Here is a 23249-nt window from a genome sequence, read left to right as displayed (position 1 = left end):
CAAATGGACGCTGGACAATGCGTTTCCGCCTCTTGGACCCTCGAGAGTACCTGCTGGTGTTCCCTTTGGCATTCTTCTCTCAGCGCTTGGAAATTCCTGAGTAGCTGTTCTTCGCTCTCTTTCGATTCCGCATCGCGACTCCGCTTGCCCTGTTCTAAGGCTTGCAGATGATCATCGATTTGTTCAAATGTACGGCCTAATTCTTTCATAATATCACTTTTTATTTCATTTGCCAGATTGTTTATTCTTTGTGAGATACCATCGGACACTCTCTGCATCGACTTGTCGACTTTATTTGTCTGCTGGATTAGTTTTTCGTCTATTTGTTCGCTTAGCTCTCGGATCGATTTTTCGGATGATTTTTTTTGTTCTCGGAACGATTTTTCTGATTTCTGCTTCATTTGTTCGCTTAGCTCACGGATCAATTTTTCAGATTTCTGCGTCATTTGTTCGCCTAGCTCTCGGATCGATTTTTCAGATTTCTCTGCGTTTTCTTTATTTTGTTGCAATAAGGCTATCATGAGTTCTGCCAAATCAATTTGGTTAGTTGCTTAAGTTGTTGGACCGCCTACTTTTAGCTTGGTTACGAGTCTGCATTAGCTCAATTTATGCCCGGTACGCAACACGCTAATCAGAATAAATATATCCCGCTAAAATTACGACGCTCACACGAAAGGTACCCAAATTAGTACGCACTTTTCACACGCACATCAAATTTATATCTTTGATCGAAGTCAGTGCAATTTACAAGCGAGAAAAAAAACACATACATATAAAACACACAAATATAGAAAACAAAACAAGACAAACAACACAACGCCGCTCAACAACGCCGTGAATCTTTTGAAAGTCTGCTCAGATACAACGCAGAAGTTGTTTGAGCGCTGCAGGGAAAAAAAATTAAGATTATACAACTCTCGCAATCTAACGTTTCAGAGATTCCAGAGTCTAGCGGAATCACAGAACAGGGTCGCCATGTGTAACGTTGTTCGTTTAATTTGTGGTGTAAGCGGTGCTGATAGACAATAAGAGCGGGTTGAAAGCAGTGATCTGTCTGGGGAAGTTAACCTTGCATTACTGCGCAACTGTTTCACTAGGTATCAAGACTAGCTTACCAAATTCCCAACCAGACTAACATTAATTATAATCTTTTAATAGTCATACGACAACCGGTGATATATATATATATATATATATATATATATATATATATATATATATATATATATAAAAGAGAATTTAAGTAAATAGAAATAAATCAGTTTATATTTGGAAATTTATCTTAACATTGATCATTGAAATTTCAGCATATTAAACTTGATTCATAACTAAACTGATGCCTTATTTAGGATTGTGAAAATGGGAGATTATAATCTTACGGAACACATCAAACATGGAGCCAAGATTGGGAGACTGCATACAACACTGCATTCATAAAATAACACACGAAGAACGTTGAAACATATGCAAGAGGAAATTAACCACAACCAACCGATTCAATTTTCACCCAAAGAAGTTACGTTCGTAGCACAATCCTGTCCGTCATGTAATTACCACACACTGGTATACTAAATTCATACTAACTCTCTGTGAAATCTTCCCGAAAAGAATAGCTGAGGGCTACTTTGATGATTACACCACATGCTTCACGTGGTCAACTTGGTTTACACAAAGAGTGTAACTTCACAATAATTTTGATAATTAAAATAAATTAGATCGAAAAGCAATTTACAGAAGAAAAACCTCAAACTGGTTACTAACGTCTTACCATTAACCTGATGGGTCAAACAATTGTATAAACACGTGGTACTGGTCTCACAAAGTACACCCCACGTGGGTTGAACATAAAGAAAAGTTGCTATATTGAAAAATATTGTCAAGACGAGACGTTATAATCACACGAGCATTCGCATTTAAGATTGATGATCTTAGTTAGAGTTACTGATCAACACGTGGTTCCACTTTACTCACAAAGTAGTGACAAAGCAACTACCGGAAGATATTCTGAACTACTTCACACGCGAATTACACTGCGTTGTAATTTAAGATAACATTAGATATTTTAGAGCTAAACCTGAAATAAAGGTGATTAAATTTTCAGTTAGGCTGAACTTAAGAAGTCCATTGTCCTATGGACTTACCAGACACGCGCTTAGCCGGAGATCTTACCAATTCAGACGCTCGCCGCAGACAGACTGCCCTGGGCTCCTACCTGAGGGGTGCCTCACAGATACAAACGGAAGTGGCCACGGAGGCAGCTTCCTATACCAACATGACAAGGGACGGACAGGACCATACTAAGGATAGAAACCTCTTTGCTTTTAGAAAGCGTAGCTACCTGTTCCAACATTGGTCCTACTGTTCTCTAGCAGACAGGCTTGTCTGCTACCATCCAGCATGCAACTAGAAATACATTTGCTCATTCATCCTCTCACACAGAAGGGAAGGGGGATGACAGTATCTTATCATATACAGTATATAAAAGAAAGCGGATGTAGGTTCCGTATGCGACTGTGTGACATGAATTACATATAAACTGTGTTTTATGTGTAAAAGTAACACGTTTTATGTGTAAAAGTAACACGTTTCACTGCTCAGTCTCCTCCCAGATAGTCAGAAACACCACAGTAAATTTAGAAGAGGAATTTATGCCGTAAATGACAACAGATTTAAGAAATTAACATGAAAGGAATCCAACAGAGACCTTTCAAGGTGAATTGCAGACAATGTAACTTATGCCCAACCAGTTGTAGCATGAAGGTCTTAACGTCTGCAGCACCTAATGCTATCAAAGTTGCCCAATTCTGGGTGAATACTGTATAGTTTTCTTTGTATGTATGATATTCATTTCTGACACTAATAAAGAAGACATGTCTGTTGATACTCTCCTAGTCGGATTTCCCGCAGTTATTTACAAGTCTGCTATAATCTTACTGTAAGGCAGATGTATAGCGACGTCATTGTTTTTATTACGCTGTGATATCATTCTTTTTTAACACACTAGTAATGCAGGGACAAGTTCCTTAAAGTGAAACAAAGATATGCTACGTGGAAAGAGTTTAAATATTTAGATCATGTACTGTGGTAATAGTTAATCATTAAAAGTGTCGTATTTACATGTGTCTTTGGTTTTGACGACCTTGAAAAGTGTGTATTTTGAATACTTGCCGTGGAATATCAGTCAAAAAAATGTAATAAATTACCCCAAAATTAGACAGCTTTCTTAATGTCGGAACCTTTCAAAAATCCGAATTGTGACTTGGACAATATTTTATTTCTGGTGAGATAGTTAAGAACACGGCATTATATTATCTTTTCTAAAATTTTTGTGGATGCGGGCAAACTGAAAGTGGACATAAGTTTGATGGTATTTTCTTATCTCCTTTCTTACGCAAAGGTTTCACTTCGTCGTAAATCGTATGCATCACACACAGATAGGCAGCCTGTCAACTACACTTGCTTCCCCATAAAGGATTCGTCCTCATTGCAATCCAGATATATTATAAATGTAGATGTATGTATGTTCCACATCTCTTGCTAAACTACTGGATCGATTTCAACCGAACTTGGTACACGTATAACTTACTGCCTGGAAATAACTACTGTGTGGCTGAGAACCACCTGCCACTCAAAGGGATAGGCGTGAAAAAGTATCGAAGCTGACGACGCGCAAATAGCCAGACTATTTTCATCTATATATTTGAGAATCAGAGCTCTTATTGGCTTGCAACAAGGTTAACTAATAATCTTTTACGAGACACCTTCTCGCTGACACCCCCTACAAAATGATGAAAGGAAAACAGTTTATTATACACTACATTTTCGCTGATCATGCAGTAAAACTGCCGCACCAGGCATGACGTTTTAGTTTATTACTTCATTACTAATAACTCTTTTCACAACACATTATTTAGACGGTATTTACATGTAGCCCTGAATGTACTAGCAAAAATATGTGATTATATGACAGATACGTCAAGATGTCGTCGTAATGAATGAGACGCATGAAAGTGAAACTGCAGGACAAAAATCTCTAGAGATACAGGTGAAACATGCGCAAAAATATGAGTGGAATATGTTAAATGTATGTGAAATATGTGTGACAAGTACTCATGCGGCGCCGGCCGGGGTGGCCGAGTGGTTCTAGGCGCTACAGTCTGGAACCGCGTGACCGCTACGGTCGCAGGTTGGAATCCTGACTCTGGCATGGATGTGTGTGATGTCCTTAGGTTAGTTAGGTTTAAGTAGTTCTAAGCTCTAGGGGACTGATGACCTCAGCTGTTACGTCCCATAGTGCTCAGAGCCATTTGAACCATTTGAACTTAGGCGGCCAAGTTGCAGGTAAAAAGCCCCTCCTAAAACTCTGAATCGATTGAAACCAAATTTAGTACACATATTTACTAGCTGGAAAGAAATATTGTGGGTGTAAGAAACAGCAACAATCTATGGGAATGGGGATGATAGTGCAGTGAAAGAAGGGGGGGGATAGACAGACAGGGGACGAAAAAGGTGGACACACAATGGGGGAGAGATAAAAGGGAAGAGAAGATTGAAACACAGAGGGAATAGGAGTGAATGGGTTGAGGAAGAAAACAGGAAGAGATGAAGAGAGGGAGGGGAGGATGAATTGGACAGTGGGGAGAGGAGGAGATGTACAGGAAGAGAAGGAAGAGTAGGTGGACAGAGAGAGGAAAGAGGTCGTGCTGGACAGAGAGAGGTGGAGGAAGAGATGTATAAGTACAGGAGGGAGGAGGTAGTAGACAGAGAGAGGGGAGGATGAGATGGATGGGAAGAGGGGAGGCAGAAGGATATGGACAGGGAGTCAGGGGAGGTGGAGATGACTTAATGTGGGTGAGGAGGAGATGAGTGGGTAGGAGATGAACTTACAGATGGAGGATGAGATAGAGAGAGAGACAGGGATGAGGCTGACAGAGAGAGAGGGGAAGGAGGAGAAGGACAGACAGAGCGAGAGGAGGAGATAGGCGGAAAGAGGTAGAAGGAGGAGATAGACTAATAGAATATTGAAATAAATACATACTAAGGCAAAGCCAGGCACTCAGCTTGTCTGTTACATAGTTCCGTCATATTGTTCTCATAGCCGACAAACATACTGATCTTGTAATGAAATACAGAATGAATTATTCTCTAATGTTTGCTTTCTTCTAGGTCTTGGGCCGCTGGTACGTGCTGGAGATAATGTCCCCAAATGTGGATAAGGAGAAGGAGAAGGAGAAGCGGCGGGACGCGTGTGCGGGTGTGGACTTCTGGCGCTGGGATATCGAGGAGAACAACCTGATGCCTGAAGTGGTGCCGCCACCTGCCGTGGGCCCCGAGCACCTGGTGATGCGCGGCTTCAACCGGCACGTCAACGAGCACCACACCTCCAGCTACCGCGTCGACACGACCACCGTCGTTCAGGGCTCGGGCGGCGCCATCTGGGATCAGCCCGGTGAGAGTCTCGCTATTCCTGCCACTCCCTGCTGCCGATGGTCCCCAGACTGTGGGGACACCCGACGTCTGCTTGAGTTGGCAGCACTGGTCACGCTGACACTACAGCTGCCATCTGTCACTGCAGTGAGGGAAGGAAGTCGACTCCTGACTTCGGCTGCTTGTTCACTGCGGCACTCTATCTTGTGCTGTGCTGGGCTTAATGTCTGTTCCTCACGATTACATAGTACTGGAATATTATGATACCAGAGTCGTTCACAGTGGCATGCAGAAAAAATCTCCTTGGTTTACAGGCCTCATCGCTTCGAATAAAACACTCGAGGTTTCAATGTAGACTGGCAATGGCAAGGAAAGCGTTTCTGAAGAAGAGAAATTTGTTAACATCCAGTATTGATTTAAGTGTCAGGAAGTAGTTTCTGAAAGTATTCGTATGGAGTGTAGCCATGTATGGAAGTGAAACATGGACGATAAATAGTTTGGACAGGAAGAGAATAGAAGCTTTCGAAATGTGGTGCTACAGAAGAATGCTGAAGATTAGATGGGTAGATCACACAACTAATGAGGAGGTATTGATTAGAATTGGGGAGAAAAGGAGTTTGTGGCACAACTTGACGAGAAGAAGGGACCGGTTGGTAGGACATGTTCTGAGGCATCAATGGATCACAAATTTAGCATTGGCTGGCAGCATGGAGGGTAAAAATCGTAGAGGGAGACCAAGAGATGAATACACTAAGCAGATTCAGAAGGATGTAGGTTGCAGTAGGTATTGGGAGATGAAGAAACTTGCACAAGATAGGGTAGCATGGAGAGCTGCATCAAACCAGTCTCAGGACCGAAGACCACAACAACAACAGCCCACCATCACCATCGGGGGTGAAAAACACGAACTGCCAGGAGGGTACAATGTTCCTCTTAAACAGGTGCAATATCTGTTTCTGAAACCCAGGGGCAAGATTTGTATACAGTGCACATCACAATCAGTAGTAAAAACTGACACGAGTGAAACTGTATGAGGCAAAAGGGGCTGACGAGAGGGGGGGGGGGGGGTGGGAGGGGGAGCAGAATTTTAGGTCGTTTGTGTGGGCTTTGAATGGCCTGCGAAAGTAAATATGAATTCTTGACGATTGTAGCAATGCAGGAGTGACAACTTCAAATGTGTCGCTGGCCTGTCGTGGCACATGACGTAACCCAGTCTCGTTCAGGACACATGGGAAATATAGGCCCCACAACGAACTTGAGGTGCATTCCTCAACATACATCACGAACGCTCAACTACATCTGGACCCAGGTGGGAAATCGGTGTTACAATGAAAAGGTACTTAATAAAGTCCTTAACTTTGTCATGTGGCATCGAGAGCGTAAGTCTATTTAAACACGTAGATATGGAATATTAAAGTGGTTTCACACAGTAACCTGCTCCCCGCTGGAGACGGTCGCTGCAAATCGTAAGACTGGTCGTGACACGTGTTGTGACAGACGCCAGCGGGCCAGTATATCTCGTTGGCCTTGGTCCGTCTACAGACCGGAGCTGCCCAACTCTCCAACGCGTCCTACCGTCAGCTCCATCCCTCTGGAAGGTTCCAGGCGCTGTTTTCGCTCCTACATACTCGCAACACCGTGCCCAACCCGGCAGTCAGTGGCTTTTTATTCCTGATGAAGACAGCGGTGACAGCTTTCGAAAACTGAATGTCTTATTCAAAGCCCAAAGCTGCCAGAGGTCACCAATTTATATCAATGGAGCAACTTGAAAATTTGTGCCCGACCGGGATTCAAATGTGGGTCTGTTGGTTACAAGGCACATGCCCTGACCACTACGTCATCTGAACACAGTGGTCACCACTGCCCGAGCACACCTACAGCAAACCGAAATTCTCAACTTGTACCACACACAACCGATGTAAAGCCCCTATTTATTAGTCTCATTTCTAGCGGCATCGCCGGCCGCTGTGGCCGAGCGGTTCTAGGCGCTTCAGTCCGGAAACGTGCTGCTGCACCGGTCGCAGGTTCGAATCCTGCATCGGGCATGGCTGTGTGTGATGTCCTTAGGTTAGTTAAGATGTTAATCCCCATAGTGCTTAGAGCCATTTTCTAGCGGCATCTCGCTGATTCCGATTGGTATGCATCTGCACTGAACGGATCATTGGCCGTCATCGGTTTAATTATGTATGTGGTGTCGTTCTTTCGGACGCGGCTTGTGAACCGAGAAGATTTTATACTGGAAGATTGATTTCCTTGCAGCTACCTGTGTAATAAGCCTCGAGACACCATTACACAGCCATTGGAAATATTCGCTATCAAGATGCTGTGTGGAGGGTTTCACTTTACAAGACTGTACAAAACATACAAATAACGTAACTAATCTAAGGTTTCTCTGTCGTGGAAAATGTACTGTTCCGGGCTACTGAGAAACTGTATGATGGGCAAAGCTGTATAGCATTGTTGTCTCTGTAATCGTGAGGAGTGGATTAAGTCGTCACTTTCTTTGTATGTGCTCGGCTTGTCATGCCTTAAGTGTACATGTTGAGGTGACCGCCGTGAGTGTATGGTTCAAATGGCTCTGAGCACTATGGGACTTAACAGCTATGGTCATCAGTCCCCTAGAACTTAGAACGACTTAAACCTAACTAACCTAAGGACAGCACACAACACCCAGCGTGAGTGTATGTAGAGTTTATTGCTGTATTTGCGGTAAGAGAGAAAGGAGATGGCAAAACCTATTGTGGGACATGGCGATTCCCCCTATTACCAAAGCGCCCACTGAGATTAATGCTCCTATCCAAGACGCAGGGGCCGGCTGTTGTGCCCAAGAGGTTCCAGGCGCTTCAGTCTGAAACCGCGCGACCGCTACGGTCGCAGGTTCGAATCCTGTCTCGGGCATTGGTGTGTGTGATGTCCTTAGGTTAGTTAGGTTTAAGTAGTTCTAAGTTCTAGGGTACTGATGACCTCATATGTTAAAGTCCCATAGTGCTCAGAGCCATTTGAACCATTTGAACGAACCCACCCAAATGAACATGGCCGATGATAACGAGGCACGTGTGGATGTGGATACTAATTCCCCGCGGCCAGCCACGCAGTTTTAACGCTCTCACACAACCGTTCAGAAGTTATGACGATTTTATTTCATTTAGTTCATTAATTGTCACCCTCTTTGTATTTGGGATACAGCACTTCTTGTATTTTGCAAACTGTGAGGTGCTGGCCTATCTAAAGGCAGTCCAATGGTGTTCTAAGGTTTGTCAGTTAGCTGCTGATGTTGAGATGAGACGTAGTTTTATTGAAGGGTGCCTTAGAACTGTAACGATACTGAATTTATAATAAAAAACAAATATTAAGGCCACCTCCATGATTGAGTGATCAGTGTGGAAGCCTGCCATGCGGAGGACCTCACTTCAATTCCTGTAACTGTCATCAGGGGTTGTTGCTTGGAATAGGGTCCAGTCAGCCTCGTGATGTCGACTGAGGAGCTGCTTGAAAGAAAGGTAGCAGCTCCAAGATTCTGAAAGGTACCAACAGCCAGGAGAGTGGGGTGCTGATGCCACACCCACTGTTGAAGAGCAGTTCGGGGATGGCAATTGCATCTTTCAACATGATCGAGCACCTGTTCATAATGAGCGGCCTGTGGTGGAGTGGTTACAACAAAATAACATCCCTATAATGGATAGACCTAAACATACTCCTGACCTGCATTCTATAGAACACCTTTGGGATGTTTTGAAACGCCGGCTTCGTATCAGGCCCACCGACCAACATCAATACTTCTAGATATGTCAAGGTTTTTTTTTTTTTTTTTAAAATTACCGCTACCAGTCACAAACTTTGTCAACTGTTGTATTACTTGTTTATTTAGCGACATGTTTCGAGAGTTAAACCTTATCTTCAGGCTAAATGACATTACAAAAACAGCTTTACAATAAGGTCATAATGATATTACATAGCCTTTTCGTAAATGCTGTGGTCATCTTTGTTCTTCTGGCGTGGCAGTCTCAAAGATACCTATTTCTTGAGACATTCACGGTCAAAAAATAGTCAAAATGGCTTCAAATTCATCAATACCTCTCCTCAGTGCAGCACTGCGTGAAGAATGGGCTGCCAGTCCCCAAGAAACCTTCGAGCACCTGATTGAAAGTATGCTGTGGAAGCTGTCATCAAGGCTACGGGTGGGCCAACACCATTTTGAATTCCAGCATTACCGATTAAGGGAGCCAAAAAACTTATAAGCCATTTTCAGCCAGGTGTCCGGATACTTTTGATCACATAGTGTATCATTGGGTAAAGTGGTAACGTGATTGTTCAAGTTGGCGTGTAGAATGTATGAGACTCGACACTTACTATCAGATTTGCGGGAAAATATCGCACACACAGAATCCCGATAATAGCGACGGAAGGTAAGTGCGAGAACTTTCGTACAATCAGCTTGACAGCTCTGCATCGAAGTTTCTGACAAGAATAACATACAGGAGAGTGGGAGAGAAAACTCGGGATGCGTTAGATGTCGATCAGTTTGGGGTTTGGGAAGGAATGTATTCTAGAGAGAAAGTTCTGTCGTTCTGCTTATAATGGAATTAAGAATTAACAAAAATCAATAAACGTTTATAGCTTTTGTCGACATGTAAAAAGTGTTCGACAATGTAAAATGGTACAAAATGTTAGAAATTCTTATATAAACAGAAGTAAGCTGTAGGGAAAGACAATGTGTGCAAGAACCAAGACGGGACAATAAGAACTGAAGACAAACAACGAAGTGTTCGGAATAAGAAAGGATGCAGTCTCTTGCTCCGACTCCAGTCAACAGACAGAAGAAGCAATGGCGGTAGTCAAAGTGAGAGTTAACCCTGTGGGGCTGTTACCTAAAATGATTGAGAATGTATGCAAAATTTAGTTTGCTGACAACATTTATTTTCCGAAAACAAAGACAGACATACATTATGTTAAACAAGTTATGATTTAATACCGTAAAAAACTAATAGGTGATTTAAGACCACAGTGAAGAACGATCTTGGGTGGCAGAAGTGAGTCAAGTAATCTGGCCCTAAAATTGTGGATAACGCAATCTGAATTGATCTGACGCTGAGCAGACTTGGATTGTTCAAATATACAGAAGTTTCTCGATATAGGTGCAGCTGAGAGCAAGTGATGTAGATTTCAGTGTGTGACACACCCGTTCACTGATTGTACCATGGACCAATTCGGTTCACTTATATGACGGAGCGCACAAGGATACCAAACGTCAAGACCGGTAAACCAAAAACGAATAAGTGTGCCCTCGACAAAATAGTAGTCCGAGACGTTTGAAGTCACACTATCAGTACAGTAAGAACTTCACCACAGGCTCCCCAGTCCAAACTACTCACAGCAGAAGTCAGTCTCAGGATGGATCACAAGTACCAACCACACATGTCATAGCTTCGACCAAAAGATCTCCTACAAGACAAAATCCAGCACCCGAGTGCTTCACACCTCTTCAGAAAATAAAATCCGTTTTCCCGCAAAGTGCATGAACTGCACCACTGTCACGTTGTCTTGAGAGCCAATCATACGGCTCTAGAGGCGCTAAATCTCCCCTCCCACACTACAGCACTAACTCCTGTCTAATCAGGGCAAGAGTTACAAAACCTCCATCTCTGGAGAAAAAAGGAAACCGCCAATTACTGACCTTTTTTAAGTTTTCACGGAGGGTGAAGGTATTTTTTTCCGAAGTCGCATAATGTCCCACGGCAACAAGTGAACAGATACAATCATTATCTAAATCGCCTGTGCCTTGGAGCTTGTTAGTCCTAGCTATGAGGTGTAATAAAGATTCTACCTCTAAACGTTTCTCAGACGCTGGAGTTTCTTATAGAACCGAGGTGGCCAATGGTATGGGTCACAGGCCTATTTGCAGTATCAGCGAACATGAAAACTTGTGAATTTTTATTATGCGTGGCTCTGCACACAATGCCCAGTTTACAACTCCATTGTGTAGACATGTCCCTTCAGTCCGTCGCCCCCAGCCAAGCCTTCGGCTGGCGCCAATGCAGGTAGCTCAGCATTGTTCTGCTGGAGACCTGTATCAACGAGGAGCTGCTCTGTCTGCCCTGTACGGCTGTCCCCTGTCCAGCAAGATTTGCTCAGGGATGGGCTAACTGCCAATCGCTTTTAACTCCCAACATGCCGTTTCTAAGAGCTAAGAACCATAAAAATACCTCATGCTTTCAGTGCCCTAACAGGCTCCATCAACGTCTGCTCAGGCCATTAACTGTCTAGAGTCTCACTCAAGATGCATGAGGTTGTAATAAAATCTTTAATAATTTTCTGTATACGAAAAATAGCTGAGAGAGTAACTTGTCCTCTCTCAAAAGAAAGGGTCGAGAGTGGGACTAAAATTCAGGGTGAAAGAATATGAATGATAAAGCTTGCTGATGACACTGCTATCATCAGTGAAAGTGAAGACAATTAAAAACTACATTAAATCGAATTAACAGTCTAAATATACATAATAAAGTTTGAGAATAAACCTAGGAAAGTAATGAGAAGTAACAGAAATGAAGTCAACTATAAACATAACATCAAAATTTTGGACTGGGAAGTAGCTGAAGAGAAGAATTCTGATACTTTGGAAACAAAATAACACATGAAGAATGAAGCAGGGCGGCAGTGGAAAGACAATAGTAGCACTGGCAAAGACAGCATTTCTGGCAAAGAGAAATGTGCTAGCATCAGAAGTTGCCCTTAATCTGAAGAAGAACTTTCTGAGAAAAATTTCGAGCATGATATTGTCTGGTAGTCAATCATAGACTGTGGAAAAACCGGAAAAGAAGAGAATTGAAGAAATTGAGATGTGGAACTACAGAAGCATTTTTAAAACTGGGTGAACTCGTAAGATAAGGAATGATGAGATTCCCTGCAGGACTGGCGAAGAAAGGAAAGTAGAGAAAACTCTGAAAGGAAGAAGGGACAAGATAATAGAGCATGTGTTAAGACGTCAGGGAATAACTTCCATTGTGCTAGAGGAAGCTGTAGATTGTAAAAAATACATAAGGGATGTCAGGAATTAGACATATCCAAAGAAGAATTGAGGACGAACAGTGCAAGTGTTACTCTCAGGTCAGGGAATTCGTATTGTGCCACATCAAACCATCCAGAAGACTAATGACTAAAAAAAGAAAAGGAAGTAGTGACAGGCATGTAGTGACAAGAATGTTATTAGAAACCAGCAGGAGGGACAGACTGGCCGTTGGCCAATGAAGCAACCCAAGGGCGTGTTCCCTCCCTACAAAGAAAGTACAGGGTCCTTCGACACAAAAGTAGGAATAATGGTGGGTAAAACTGGCTTACAGCGAATATGTTGCAGCAGAATACACTCTCAGAATAAGCTGTCAGTTATTCATTCAGACATACCAATAAGCACTATGCCGGTCCCAGGCACCTCATTAGCGCTACCCCCTTTGCTGTGATTCTTGATGTGGGAAGCGTGACTCAGACACAATTCCATCTTCTTGATCCTACCATGTTTCTGGAGCGATGTACAGAGCTAGTAGAAGATACTCTCAGAATCGACCAACGGCAGGCTGAGAGGAAGTCGACAGACGAAGGACACACGTTTTCCATATTTCCTGCAAGTGGCAGCTTTGCAAAAAAAAAAAAAAAAAAAATCATTATGAAGATTGGCACATTGCATAACTAATCCCATCTTATCGCGATTTTTTTGTTCATTTTAAGGAGCACTTGTTTCGTCCTGATATTTATCTAGAAATTAAGTGACCAGAATTGCGGGATTAGAGGCATTGATCCCTTTCCATTGTCCTTTTTCACCTATTATAATTTGTACACCAGTGTACGAATACTATAGAAAGCGACTTTCTCTATTAGTCATAGTAAGTCATTGTGTTAACGAAAAAAATGATTCTTCCAACCATAGGATGGAAAGTAAAGAGTTGCAGGAAATATGTGAGTAGTTGAAACTTCTGACAGATGTCTCCATCCACAGCGATCTTCGGCCTTTCTTAATATGACGTGAAGCAGCAGACTGGTAATCTTCTTCGCTTGATCCAACCATCTGTTTCTGCTTTCCCACGTGGTCTTATGCCCTTAATTTTTCCCTGCACGATGGTATTCTCTAAACTATCCCCTTCTCATGACGTGCCCAAGGAACTGAAGGTATCTTTGACTGACACGAGAAGATAACCTTCTTGTGATTTTTTTCTATTATTGAAACATTTGTTCCTTTGAGTGTCCACGGTACATGTAGCATCCTCCGGCAACACCACGTCTCGAAGGCATCAATGCGCCTCTTATCACTACCTTTCACGGTCCAGGTCGCGCATCCGCATTAGAGTTACAGGAAACACCAATGGTCCTACCAAGTGCATCTTCGTTGTCTCGGATATTGCGCGATTCTGCCATGTCTTAGTCAGTTTGACCATTGCGACTGGGCCAAGAATGTTTCGTCGTCTTATTTCTTTATCACTCTTTCCTGTCCAATTGATCAGAGAGTGTAGATGTACATAATCACTCACTATCTCCAGATTCGTTAAGCGTCCTGTAAGTTGGTTTTGATCGATGCCTTGACGATTTATAACCATTACTTTCTTGTCATGTTTATCTCTAGACGAAGGTTTAGACTAATATCTTTCACTCTTGAGAACAACTTACCAAGTTGTATGTGAATGTAGGCTTTCCTGGTGTATACTGCTGATGAAATCTTCTCGGGCTTCCATCCGGGTAGCTGCGAAGATGATGAGAATAACATTCGTCGAAACGTCGCTGATTTTCGACGCAGCTACCCGGATGGAAGCTCGAGAAGATTTCATCAGATTTCGAAGTTGTTCCTCTCTTCCTGCTGTGAGTGTAGTATCCTCTGCAAAGCGTGAATTGTTGATTTTCCTGCTGCCAATTGAAATCCCACCGCCCTAGCCATCCAGCGCTTTCTGATTACACACTCTGCATGGATATTTTAGAGCTGAGGTGACGGTATGCAACCTTGTCTGACGCCATTTGTCACATCTAGAAACTCCGCGTCTTCACCATCTACTTTTATGGTTGCGGTATGGCTATTATAAAGATCTTTTAGTAAGGATACCAGGTGTTTTGGAACCCCAGACTCGTTGACCACTTGCCACAACTTGTCCCACATGACACAGACAAAGGCCTTTTTATAATCTAGGAAGCAAATGTAGACAGGGACACAGAACTCATTACCTTTTTCAGTTATATGCCTTAAATTCAAGACTGCTTCTCGAGTACCTTTACCTGACACGAAACCCGCTTGTTCTGTGAAAATCTAAGACTGCCAAAAATGTTTAGGCGTTGATTTATTATATGCAGGAGGACTTTACTAGCATGTGATATTAATGCTATGGTCCTATAGCTGGAACTGTCCCTAACTGATCTTTTAGTAAGGATACCAGGTGTTTTGGATGTTCAAATGTGTGTGAAATCTTATGGGACTTAACTGCTAAGGTCATCAGTCCCTAAGCTTACACACTACTTAACCTAAATTATCCTAAGAACAAACACACACTCCCATGCTCGAGAAGGACTTCGCCGGGACCTGATTCTTTTCTGTGCAGAGGAATTAGGATAGATGTAGTCCAGTCTTTAGGCTATTCACCCGTTTTCCACACCTTATTACATAGTTAATGTAGGACATGCATGCCTTCCTTTCCCATCGTAATCAGCATTTCTCTGCTAATACCATCTATACCTGAGGCTTTGTTGTTTTTCAGATGCTTGATGGCATTTTCGATTTCACTGTGCAGGATATCAGGTTATTTATTTGACTCCATACAAATGTTCTCTTCGTCGATGTTGTTTCCTTTGCAGTACAGTGTTGTTTCCTCCTAGCTATTGCTAATTGCTGGTGACTGATAATAGTGCATCTAGATCTTCTACCATCCACGTGCGCGGTTTGAACTCTCGGGTGATGCTGTTTATCTTCTTAGTCCCCTTATAATTGGTCAGGTTTAGGATGGAATTTGTTTTATAGGTCTAAATGTTCTGACTTGGGCTTACCTTCTGTTTAATCTCCCATACTGTGAGCTTAAGATCAGCCACCTAGAACGCAGCAATGACGGTAAGTAGTTGTAATTCCTTGGGCCCTTCAGGAAGTATGACCACAGACATAGCAGTTTAAAAGGTTAAATTGGGAGCTCACACAGAATAAGAGCTTAGAAGTCCGCATGTGGGGAATTTGTGATGGCTATATTTTTCCAGAAAATTAACTGTAAGGTTGTGTGCCTTGGAGTATTCTGTTTTGTTTCAAATGACATGGTTTTTTATACAAATATTTTACTTGGGATTTATGTAAGACAAAGGAATTTATTCTGGATAAACTACATGGGATGTAACTGTGATTGAGCACAAGTGTGTTCTGTATCCAGCTTTTTCAGAAGTTGTTAAGCCACAGATGCACATGGGGTCTTGGTACCAAGTCTTTACAGGGGTTTATTTTGTAATAACTTTTCTGTTGATTCTGATTGTTCTGTGGGTGGTACTCATTTTAACAAGATGAGTTTCATAGAGCATCTGCTGCTTACAGTAATTGGTGTTATGGATACAGACAGTGGATGCAGTGGGGATAGTGCAGTCTAGGGTCTTGAGGCAACTTGATATTGTCTACAGACACTGGCAGGTCAGTTTCCCTTCTGGATCATAGTGTGACTACAGGCTGTATCTCTCCAATGAGATGCTCTTCTGTTTTTACAATGTACAAATGATCAGTGTTGCCACCTCACACCAAGATACAGGTGTCCCCAATGTTTATTTCAGCCTTCTACATGTGGGAGCACCATCTGGCATCACAGGGCCCTCAGATAGGTGCTATGCTTTGCTGTGTGCTGTGTATGTATATCTTTGTGGTAATACTGTTCATTGTTTCTCGTGACGACAGTACGTTCTGTGTCTGCGTGCACAGTCACAATGGGTGCCTCAGTTGCCGTGGTGGACTTCACGCCCGACGCACGCTTCATGACCGTCACCACGTGCGTACGGCCCACCGCCTCCGAGTGGACCTCAGTCTTAGGAAGGGATCCCGCTTCATCGGCATTGCCCCGTGAGGAGCTCCACCAGCGGCTTGAGGCCGCCGGGCTCCGCTATGTGGACAGCGCCAGGCTTCAGAACAACACCGAGTGTGTCTATCCGTAGAGCTGCCATTTGCTCTTACCCTCACCAAGATGGCGGTGCCGTTGTAGGCACCCTGTGCCGCTTCCAGTCTATCAAGCTCTACTGTACCCACCTAGAGCTGTGGGATGATCATTCTTCCTGTGTACTGTAAGGAAAGGCCGCTAACTCTAACAGACTGTATCGTTAAACAAATACCTTCTTTGTACCCATTTTTTGTCATCTGATGGGTAAAATGTTGTAGCTGTATTACAGTCTGAAAAGTTTCTGCACTCTTGCTTTGTTATAAATTTCCAATAAAGCATATTTTTGGAGTGAGAAAGAGGAAAATCATTTACATATTTATTTACCTGTGGATTGAATAACACAGTTTTACGGTATACATTATAATATTACGAACAAATGCACACTAATTCCCTTTTGATTTTCTACATGAATCACAAAAGAAAATGCTGAACAAAAAAGTAGAGTTAGATGATTTGCAAGTATCACTGAATGATATCAGCCGTATACCTCACAAAGACATTAATAGACAATGGTCTTAGTCTTACAAACAAATAAATGTATTATATGAGAATGGTTGCTTTAGTAGATGTAGTGCATCGAAGAAAATTTCTAGACTCTTTCTTCGTTATTAATGTTAAATAAAGCACATTTTGGAGCTAAGAAAGAACCAAACTGAACTGAAGTCACTTGTATTTCTGTTTGCCAGTATATCAGGTCTCAGAGTTTACATTTAACTGATACTTCATTGCACACGAATATGCAATAATCTCCTTTGCATTTCCCTGATGAATCATCAACTAAAATGGAAAAAAACAAAAATGTTGCATAATTCAAGCAACCCACCCATGCCTTATGGTGGTGCTAAGTATCTGTGGCTAGACGACTTGTCTCGTATAGCAGAAGTAAATTACATACAAAAACCTTGATCGTGAATTAGTCTATTTATTATAGAAAACAGTATAAAGCCCCTGCAGTATTTCCTGAGAATTACCTTCATGTGCAAACAGAAAAACGCGCCATGGTACTTCAGTTTGTACTACATACTGAAGGTGTCAGCAGCAACATTTGCTACGTTCAGCCTATCAAACACTACAGCAACCCTCTCGTGCCTTGAGATGATTGATGTCCCTTGTGCACCAGAAGAAAAGGCTGCTGGTTGGAATGCCCTGCAACATTACATAACTAACTTCTTTGCCGCCATAGACATCTAACACTTGGCATTTTCCCAAAATACCGCTGCTAATCTGGTTAGGCCAAAAGGGATTTCCATACTCTTTCTGCTTTTATTGTGTAGCAGTGCCTCTACAGTACGAAAAGTTTCAACACTCCTGCTTTGTTCATGAATTTAAGTATAGCTTAGTTTGGGAATGAAGAAGAACTACACGAATCAAAATAATTTTCATGTTTATATGGTGCCAGTTAAAATAACAGAGCTTACATTCAAGTGATCACTACAAAGAAATACACATAACTCTCTTTCCATTTTCTCCTTGAATCATAAAATAAAAAAGTAACTAAAATAGGAATGTTAGATTGTAGACACGTACCTTTGAATGACACCAGCATTACATCTTCCAAAACACTTAAGAGACACTAGTATTAGCTTTATAAACAAATGAACAAATTTAAATCTGGGAATGATTCCTGTACCACAAGATGAAATATTTCTACACTCTGATTCGTAATTAATTTCTAATTAAATATTGTTTTAGGAGATAGAAAAAAGATAATGTGAATAGTTACTAGCCAGATCAGAGTTTATGTTCAACTGACACTTCATGACATATAAAAACACACAAATTTGTTTTATATTTTCTTTGTGAAACATAAAATAATATGGCAAATTGAAACAATAATGTTGAAAGATTGACAAATACTATTGGCTGAATCCAATGGCAGGGAGTTAATTAAGACTGGTGTTAGTTTTAGAAAAAAAATATGTCTGTCAATTGTTGAAATTTTATAAGAAATATTTTGATGTGATGCTGGGTATAAATGTTGCCAAATAATCAACTAATTAAATGCATGTAGTAAATGGACAACTATTTCAGTGCATAATTAAATAGACTGAATTATTTTTGTTGTTATGTACAGATTATTAAAACAATACCTTCCTGAATATAATTTAAAATCTTTGCTAGAAATACATTTCATAATGAGCTGATGGGAAACACCAAACTGTGCATAATTATTTGCCAGTGAATCCTATCCTAGCATAAGTGTTTAACTAGTACTTTATAGAAAATGTATATGCCAAAAATCAATATTTAGAAAATAACTGATTGTTGCTGTTTTGTCAAATAAAGACACAGTTCATGACCATGCCTGTTATATGCAATAAATTGTTGATAGTGTACAGCAACCAGCCACAAAGAGGTTTTAGGTTGCTATATTCAAAAAGTGCTGTTACCAGTTTGAACGTTTCACTATTCACCATGAGACAATTTTTCATGTTCTCATTAAAACACATGATACATCGGTTTTCCATAAGTTGCCATAGGATAAACAGTAATTCACAATTACAAACATGTAACAAAAATGATTGCACTATAGAATTGTGTTATAATGCGACTTATATGAAATGTCCATGTGGCGCATTTGTTTTTCAATTTTCTTCCAATGAAATACATTTTCGAGGATATTAATATTTTCACCACCACATACATTGGTTTGCATTGTAAAATACTTTCGCTTACTCACTAAACGAATTTTCCATGTGTACCACAGGTTTTGGTTCACAACATACTAAAACAAATACAGAGTTTACAAAGTACATGAGTGTCAAAGACGCTGCAATACAATGAAAGTGTAAATTACTGATTCTTAAGTTGAAAAAGTACTTTACTTTAAATGTAGGGCATTAAACACAGATAGATGACGATAAATACATGGGATTTTATGAATTATAGCGTTAAAAACTTATTTTACATAACAACAGAGAAACAAATGTGGACAAGAAGTTGTGCAGAATCCTTACATGCTATCTGAACATTGATGAATATAATACATCAAAATTTATTAGTATTTATAGCCATGAATAACTATTACTATTATAGTTATATACAATGTTGTATGATTAATTACTTGATCTGCAGAAAGGTGTACAAACGTCACTTATATTGCAATATGAAAAGTACTTTGTGGAAGGTTTTCAGGAATGGAGTGTTAGCCTACTCAGTCTGCTCATTAAGAATATTTGTTTCTATTTCCTGTAACAGATACATAGTGGCTCACTTTTCTGCAAAATGTAATGTTTTCATAATTCTCTCGGTGTTTCTCACTGAATGGTTTTCTTCTGCAGTGTGGGCTGGAAATATAGAGTTGTTAAAATTTCCAAATTTTATGATATCAAGGTGTTCTTTGTATTTGATCTCGTAACTTCTGCCTGTATGACCAGCACAGAATTTTTGGCGTGAATCACATTGGAGCTCGTATATTCATGATTCACTGTAGGGGCCTTGCAATGTTTTACATAATGGATCACTTTTTGCTGTAATTTACTATTAGCAGAGAAGCTGACATTACTATGCTTCACTTAAAATATATGTGGAATTTGGTACGATATTGGATCTTTGTGATGGGATAATGGGATAATGGGAATATATTGGTTTGGCTTCTGTGGGAGGCTGATCTGTTTTGGATTGAGTGCTGTTTGAACTTGTGTTCTGCCAAACTGTGACTTTTCTTTTTATTTTGTTGTGGAGTTTGTTATTATAGGATCATAGCCATTATTATCACAATGATTGTTTTGATTTAATTTCATTTTGTTTATCTGTATGACTCATAGATACTTTCAGCAGTCCATGTACCATGGCTCTGAAACATGTCATTTTTTTCCATTCATTGGGATTACATCAGGAGTTGTCAATGTTGACATTTTTGTTCTCAAGAATGTTCGTATTTTCACAATCACACACGTTGGTTTGCATTGTAAAATACTCTCGATTTGCCACCAAACGAATTTTCAATGTGCACCACATGTTTTGATTCACAACATATGCAAACAAACACAGAGTTTACAAATTTCATGAGTGTCAAAGATGCTGCAATAAAATGATACAAAGATACAGCATCATTGGGAAAGAAAGTGAAATTACTATTTTATTAAACTGAAAAAGTATTTTACATTAGCGTAGGGCATTAAACACAGATAGACAACTATAAATACATAGAATTTTTGTGTATTATAGCGTTAAAAACGTATTTTATGTAACAATAGAGAAACAAATGTGGACAAGAAGATGTGTGAAATCCTTAGATGCTACCTGAACATTTATGAATACATTACTTCAAAATTTACTAGTATTTAGTACCATTAATAATTGGTGGTAGGCTTTCTTTATATGCTAAGTTGATGTTTATGGTTAAGGTTACAAATTTTAAGACCAAGAAAATTTATACTCTTATTTGTTTCGTGCTGAACTCTGAATTTAATATTTTTAATCATTTTGCTGAAGTCCGATGCCAATACAACAATTTCACTATTTGTACCATCAAAAAGGACTGCATCATGAACATATCTTTTGCAGTATATTATTTTGTTTGTGATTTGCTGATTAGTTGAGAAGTATTCTTTGTTCTACATAGTTGGTATGAATGTCAGCTAATATTCCAGCCAAGCTACTTCCCATTGCCAATCCATCGCAATATAAATAACTGATTATAATATCTGAAGTCACAAGCAGGTAACCCACAAATTATTCTCTTGATACCTTGGTAAGATGATAAAATTGTGCAGTATTTTGGACTGACTTTCGATTTACATAAAACTTTATTTTCGTAATGGAAATAAACATTAAACCACTGCTCACCTATAAAGGGATTATAACTAACCAAGAGGCTAGAGTTTTTAGCCTTCGATTGTTTTGAGTACATTATAAAAGTTGTCCCCTCAAAAGATATCGAATAAAAAACGTATAGCCATTTCATACTTACTGCAGCAGATGCTTTTACATCTTGTTCATAAAGTAATCACTTTTTATCTCTCATTCCCTCTCTCTCTCTTTCACTCTTCTTTTTTTACCCATCTGATGTGTTATGATGACATACATTTCAACAATTGCTCTGTTATTAACAACAACTAGCATATTTAACAGTCCAACAGAACTAGTAGAAAATATTAAGAATAAAAACCCCACTGCCAGCTGGTAAAACTTAGTTTTAATTGACCACACTGCAAGTTTCACAGCTCACAGGCACAGCTTCAGGTGGAACTTACATATTTAAGAACTTAAATATAATGATAAAATGTTTTGCAATTTTATGCTATTATAGAATATTATTTGAATATTTATATTCCCAAAAAATATTACATTGATCTATCATAGGTTGAACCCAACGTTCTTAGTCTAGATATTTTCATTCTGAGAATACTGTCATCACTTAAAAAACTAGATGAACAAAGGATAATTGAGAAGATGGTACATATGATATCCTCTAAGAATGTTGCTGCATAGATTGAACTGGCATTCTAGTCATTCATTGTATGAGCGAGTATCTATAAGAAAAGGAAACAATGCAGAAGGCTAAAAACAATTTCGAATTCATAACACAGTTAATGGTCGAAATAGTGCAAGACTGTAAGTACAGAGCAGAATAAATTAGGTGTGCTGCTTTCTTACCTAGGTCAAACCAGACATATAAGGTGCAGCTTGTAAAAGTAGGTCCTGTCTACTCCAGTCACCAGGAAACACTGACTGTTCAGTAAATACTAGCAATTGTCTGGATGCTGTGTCACAATGTACACGTGACTAATAGTGGTGCAACATCCCTTACATTGAAAATATAATATTTAAAGTCCTTCCCTTTATGCAGCTAACCATACAGGTAATGAAAGTATGCCAAAATATTATGTTGCTTTAAGGTCAACAAACTATTCAATGCGTTGTGTATACTACCTTTCTTGTATCTAAAAATTTTCGCTTCCTCCATTAGATTCAAAACGTCCTTTTTCTTTCCAATGGAGCATTACAAGATTTCCAGCAAGACCTGTGATGCTATGACCCTCTTCTCACTAATGGCGTAACTCAGAGTACGCTGTACTCACACACCCGATTCCTGAACCTTCCCCATTGCATACAAATGTCGCATAGTGGTGCACTGATCACAGTCCATCATCTGCTAGTTCTCGAGTACACTGATGTGTATCACTGTGGAGTAATGTGTTTAAACAATCTTCATCAAACACCAAAGGTCTCCCTGAATGTGGAGAGACACTAATGTCAAAACAATCCTCCTTAATACTAGAAAAACATATTCTTGCTGTGCTCTGTAAAATGGCATTATTCGCTTACATGGTTCAAATGTTTCTGGCTGCCTTTGATGCTGTCACCCCTCTACTGAACACAGACAGAAGAATATGTCGGAAAAGTTTCGATTTCTCCACTTTTCACTGCATTTTATAGTTTCCACAGCTCCACTCACTATTTCTAATGACAAAATGACAATATGCAATCTCAAATAACAACATTTAACCAGAAATAAGAAAATAACAGTCAATAATAATATCAGCAGTCAATAATAATATCAGCAGTCAATAATAGTACAAACATCCAAAACAAAAACTCAACAACTATATGCATCAACCACATAATTATCTATAACAGCACAAAATTGCACTACATATTATTTTTATATTTCAATTCTTAAACATGTAGGTTGCTGCAAAACCAATAGTCCAGTCAATTAAAACTAAGTAT

General features: G+C 40.1%; 1 protein-coding gene across 2 annotated transcripts in view; it reads left to right on the top strand.

The window, feature by feature from the left end:
• LOC124551079 overlaps nt 1-16867 on the top strand; it is a 36099-nt gene extending 19232 nt beyond the window's left edge. Inside the window, exons 2-3 of one of the 2 annotated variants that reach the window (XM_047126006.1) lie at nt 5167-5449; nt 16340-16867. In XM_047126006.1, coding sequence (XP_046981962.1) covers nt 5167-5449; nt 16340-16569 — 513 coding nt within the window. In that variant the 3' untranslated portion in view covers nt 16570-16867. Of the gene's footprint in view, nt 1-5166; nt 5450-16315 lie in introns of both variants that reach the window. The other variant, XM_047126005.1, reaches the window with a different exon arrangement.
• Nucleotides 16868-23249: the final 6382 nt, after the last annotated feature.

This window comes from Schistocerca americana, chromosome 9 (assembly GCF_021461395.2).
Source record: "Schistocerca americana isolate TAMUIC-IGC-003095 chromosome 9, iqSchAmer2.1, whole genome shotgun sequence".
NCBI classification, from domain to species: domain Eukaryota; kingdom Metazoa; phylum Arthropoda; class Insecta; order Orthoptera; family Acrididae; genus Schistocerca; species Schistocerca americana.
This window is presented reverse-complemented; position numbering and strand designations above follow the sequence as displayed.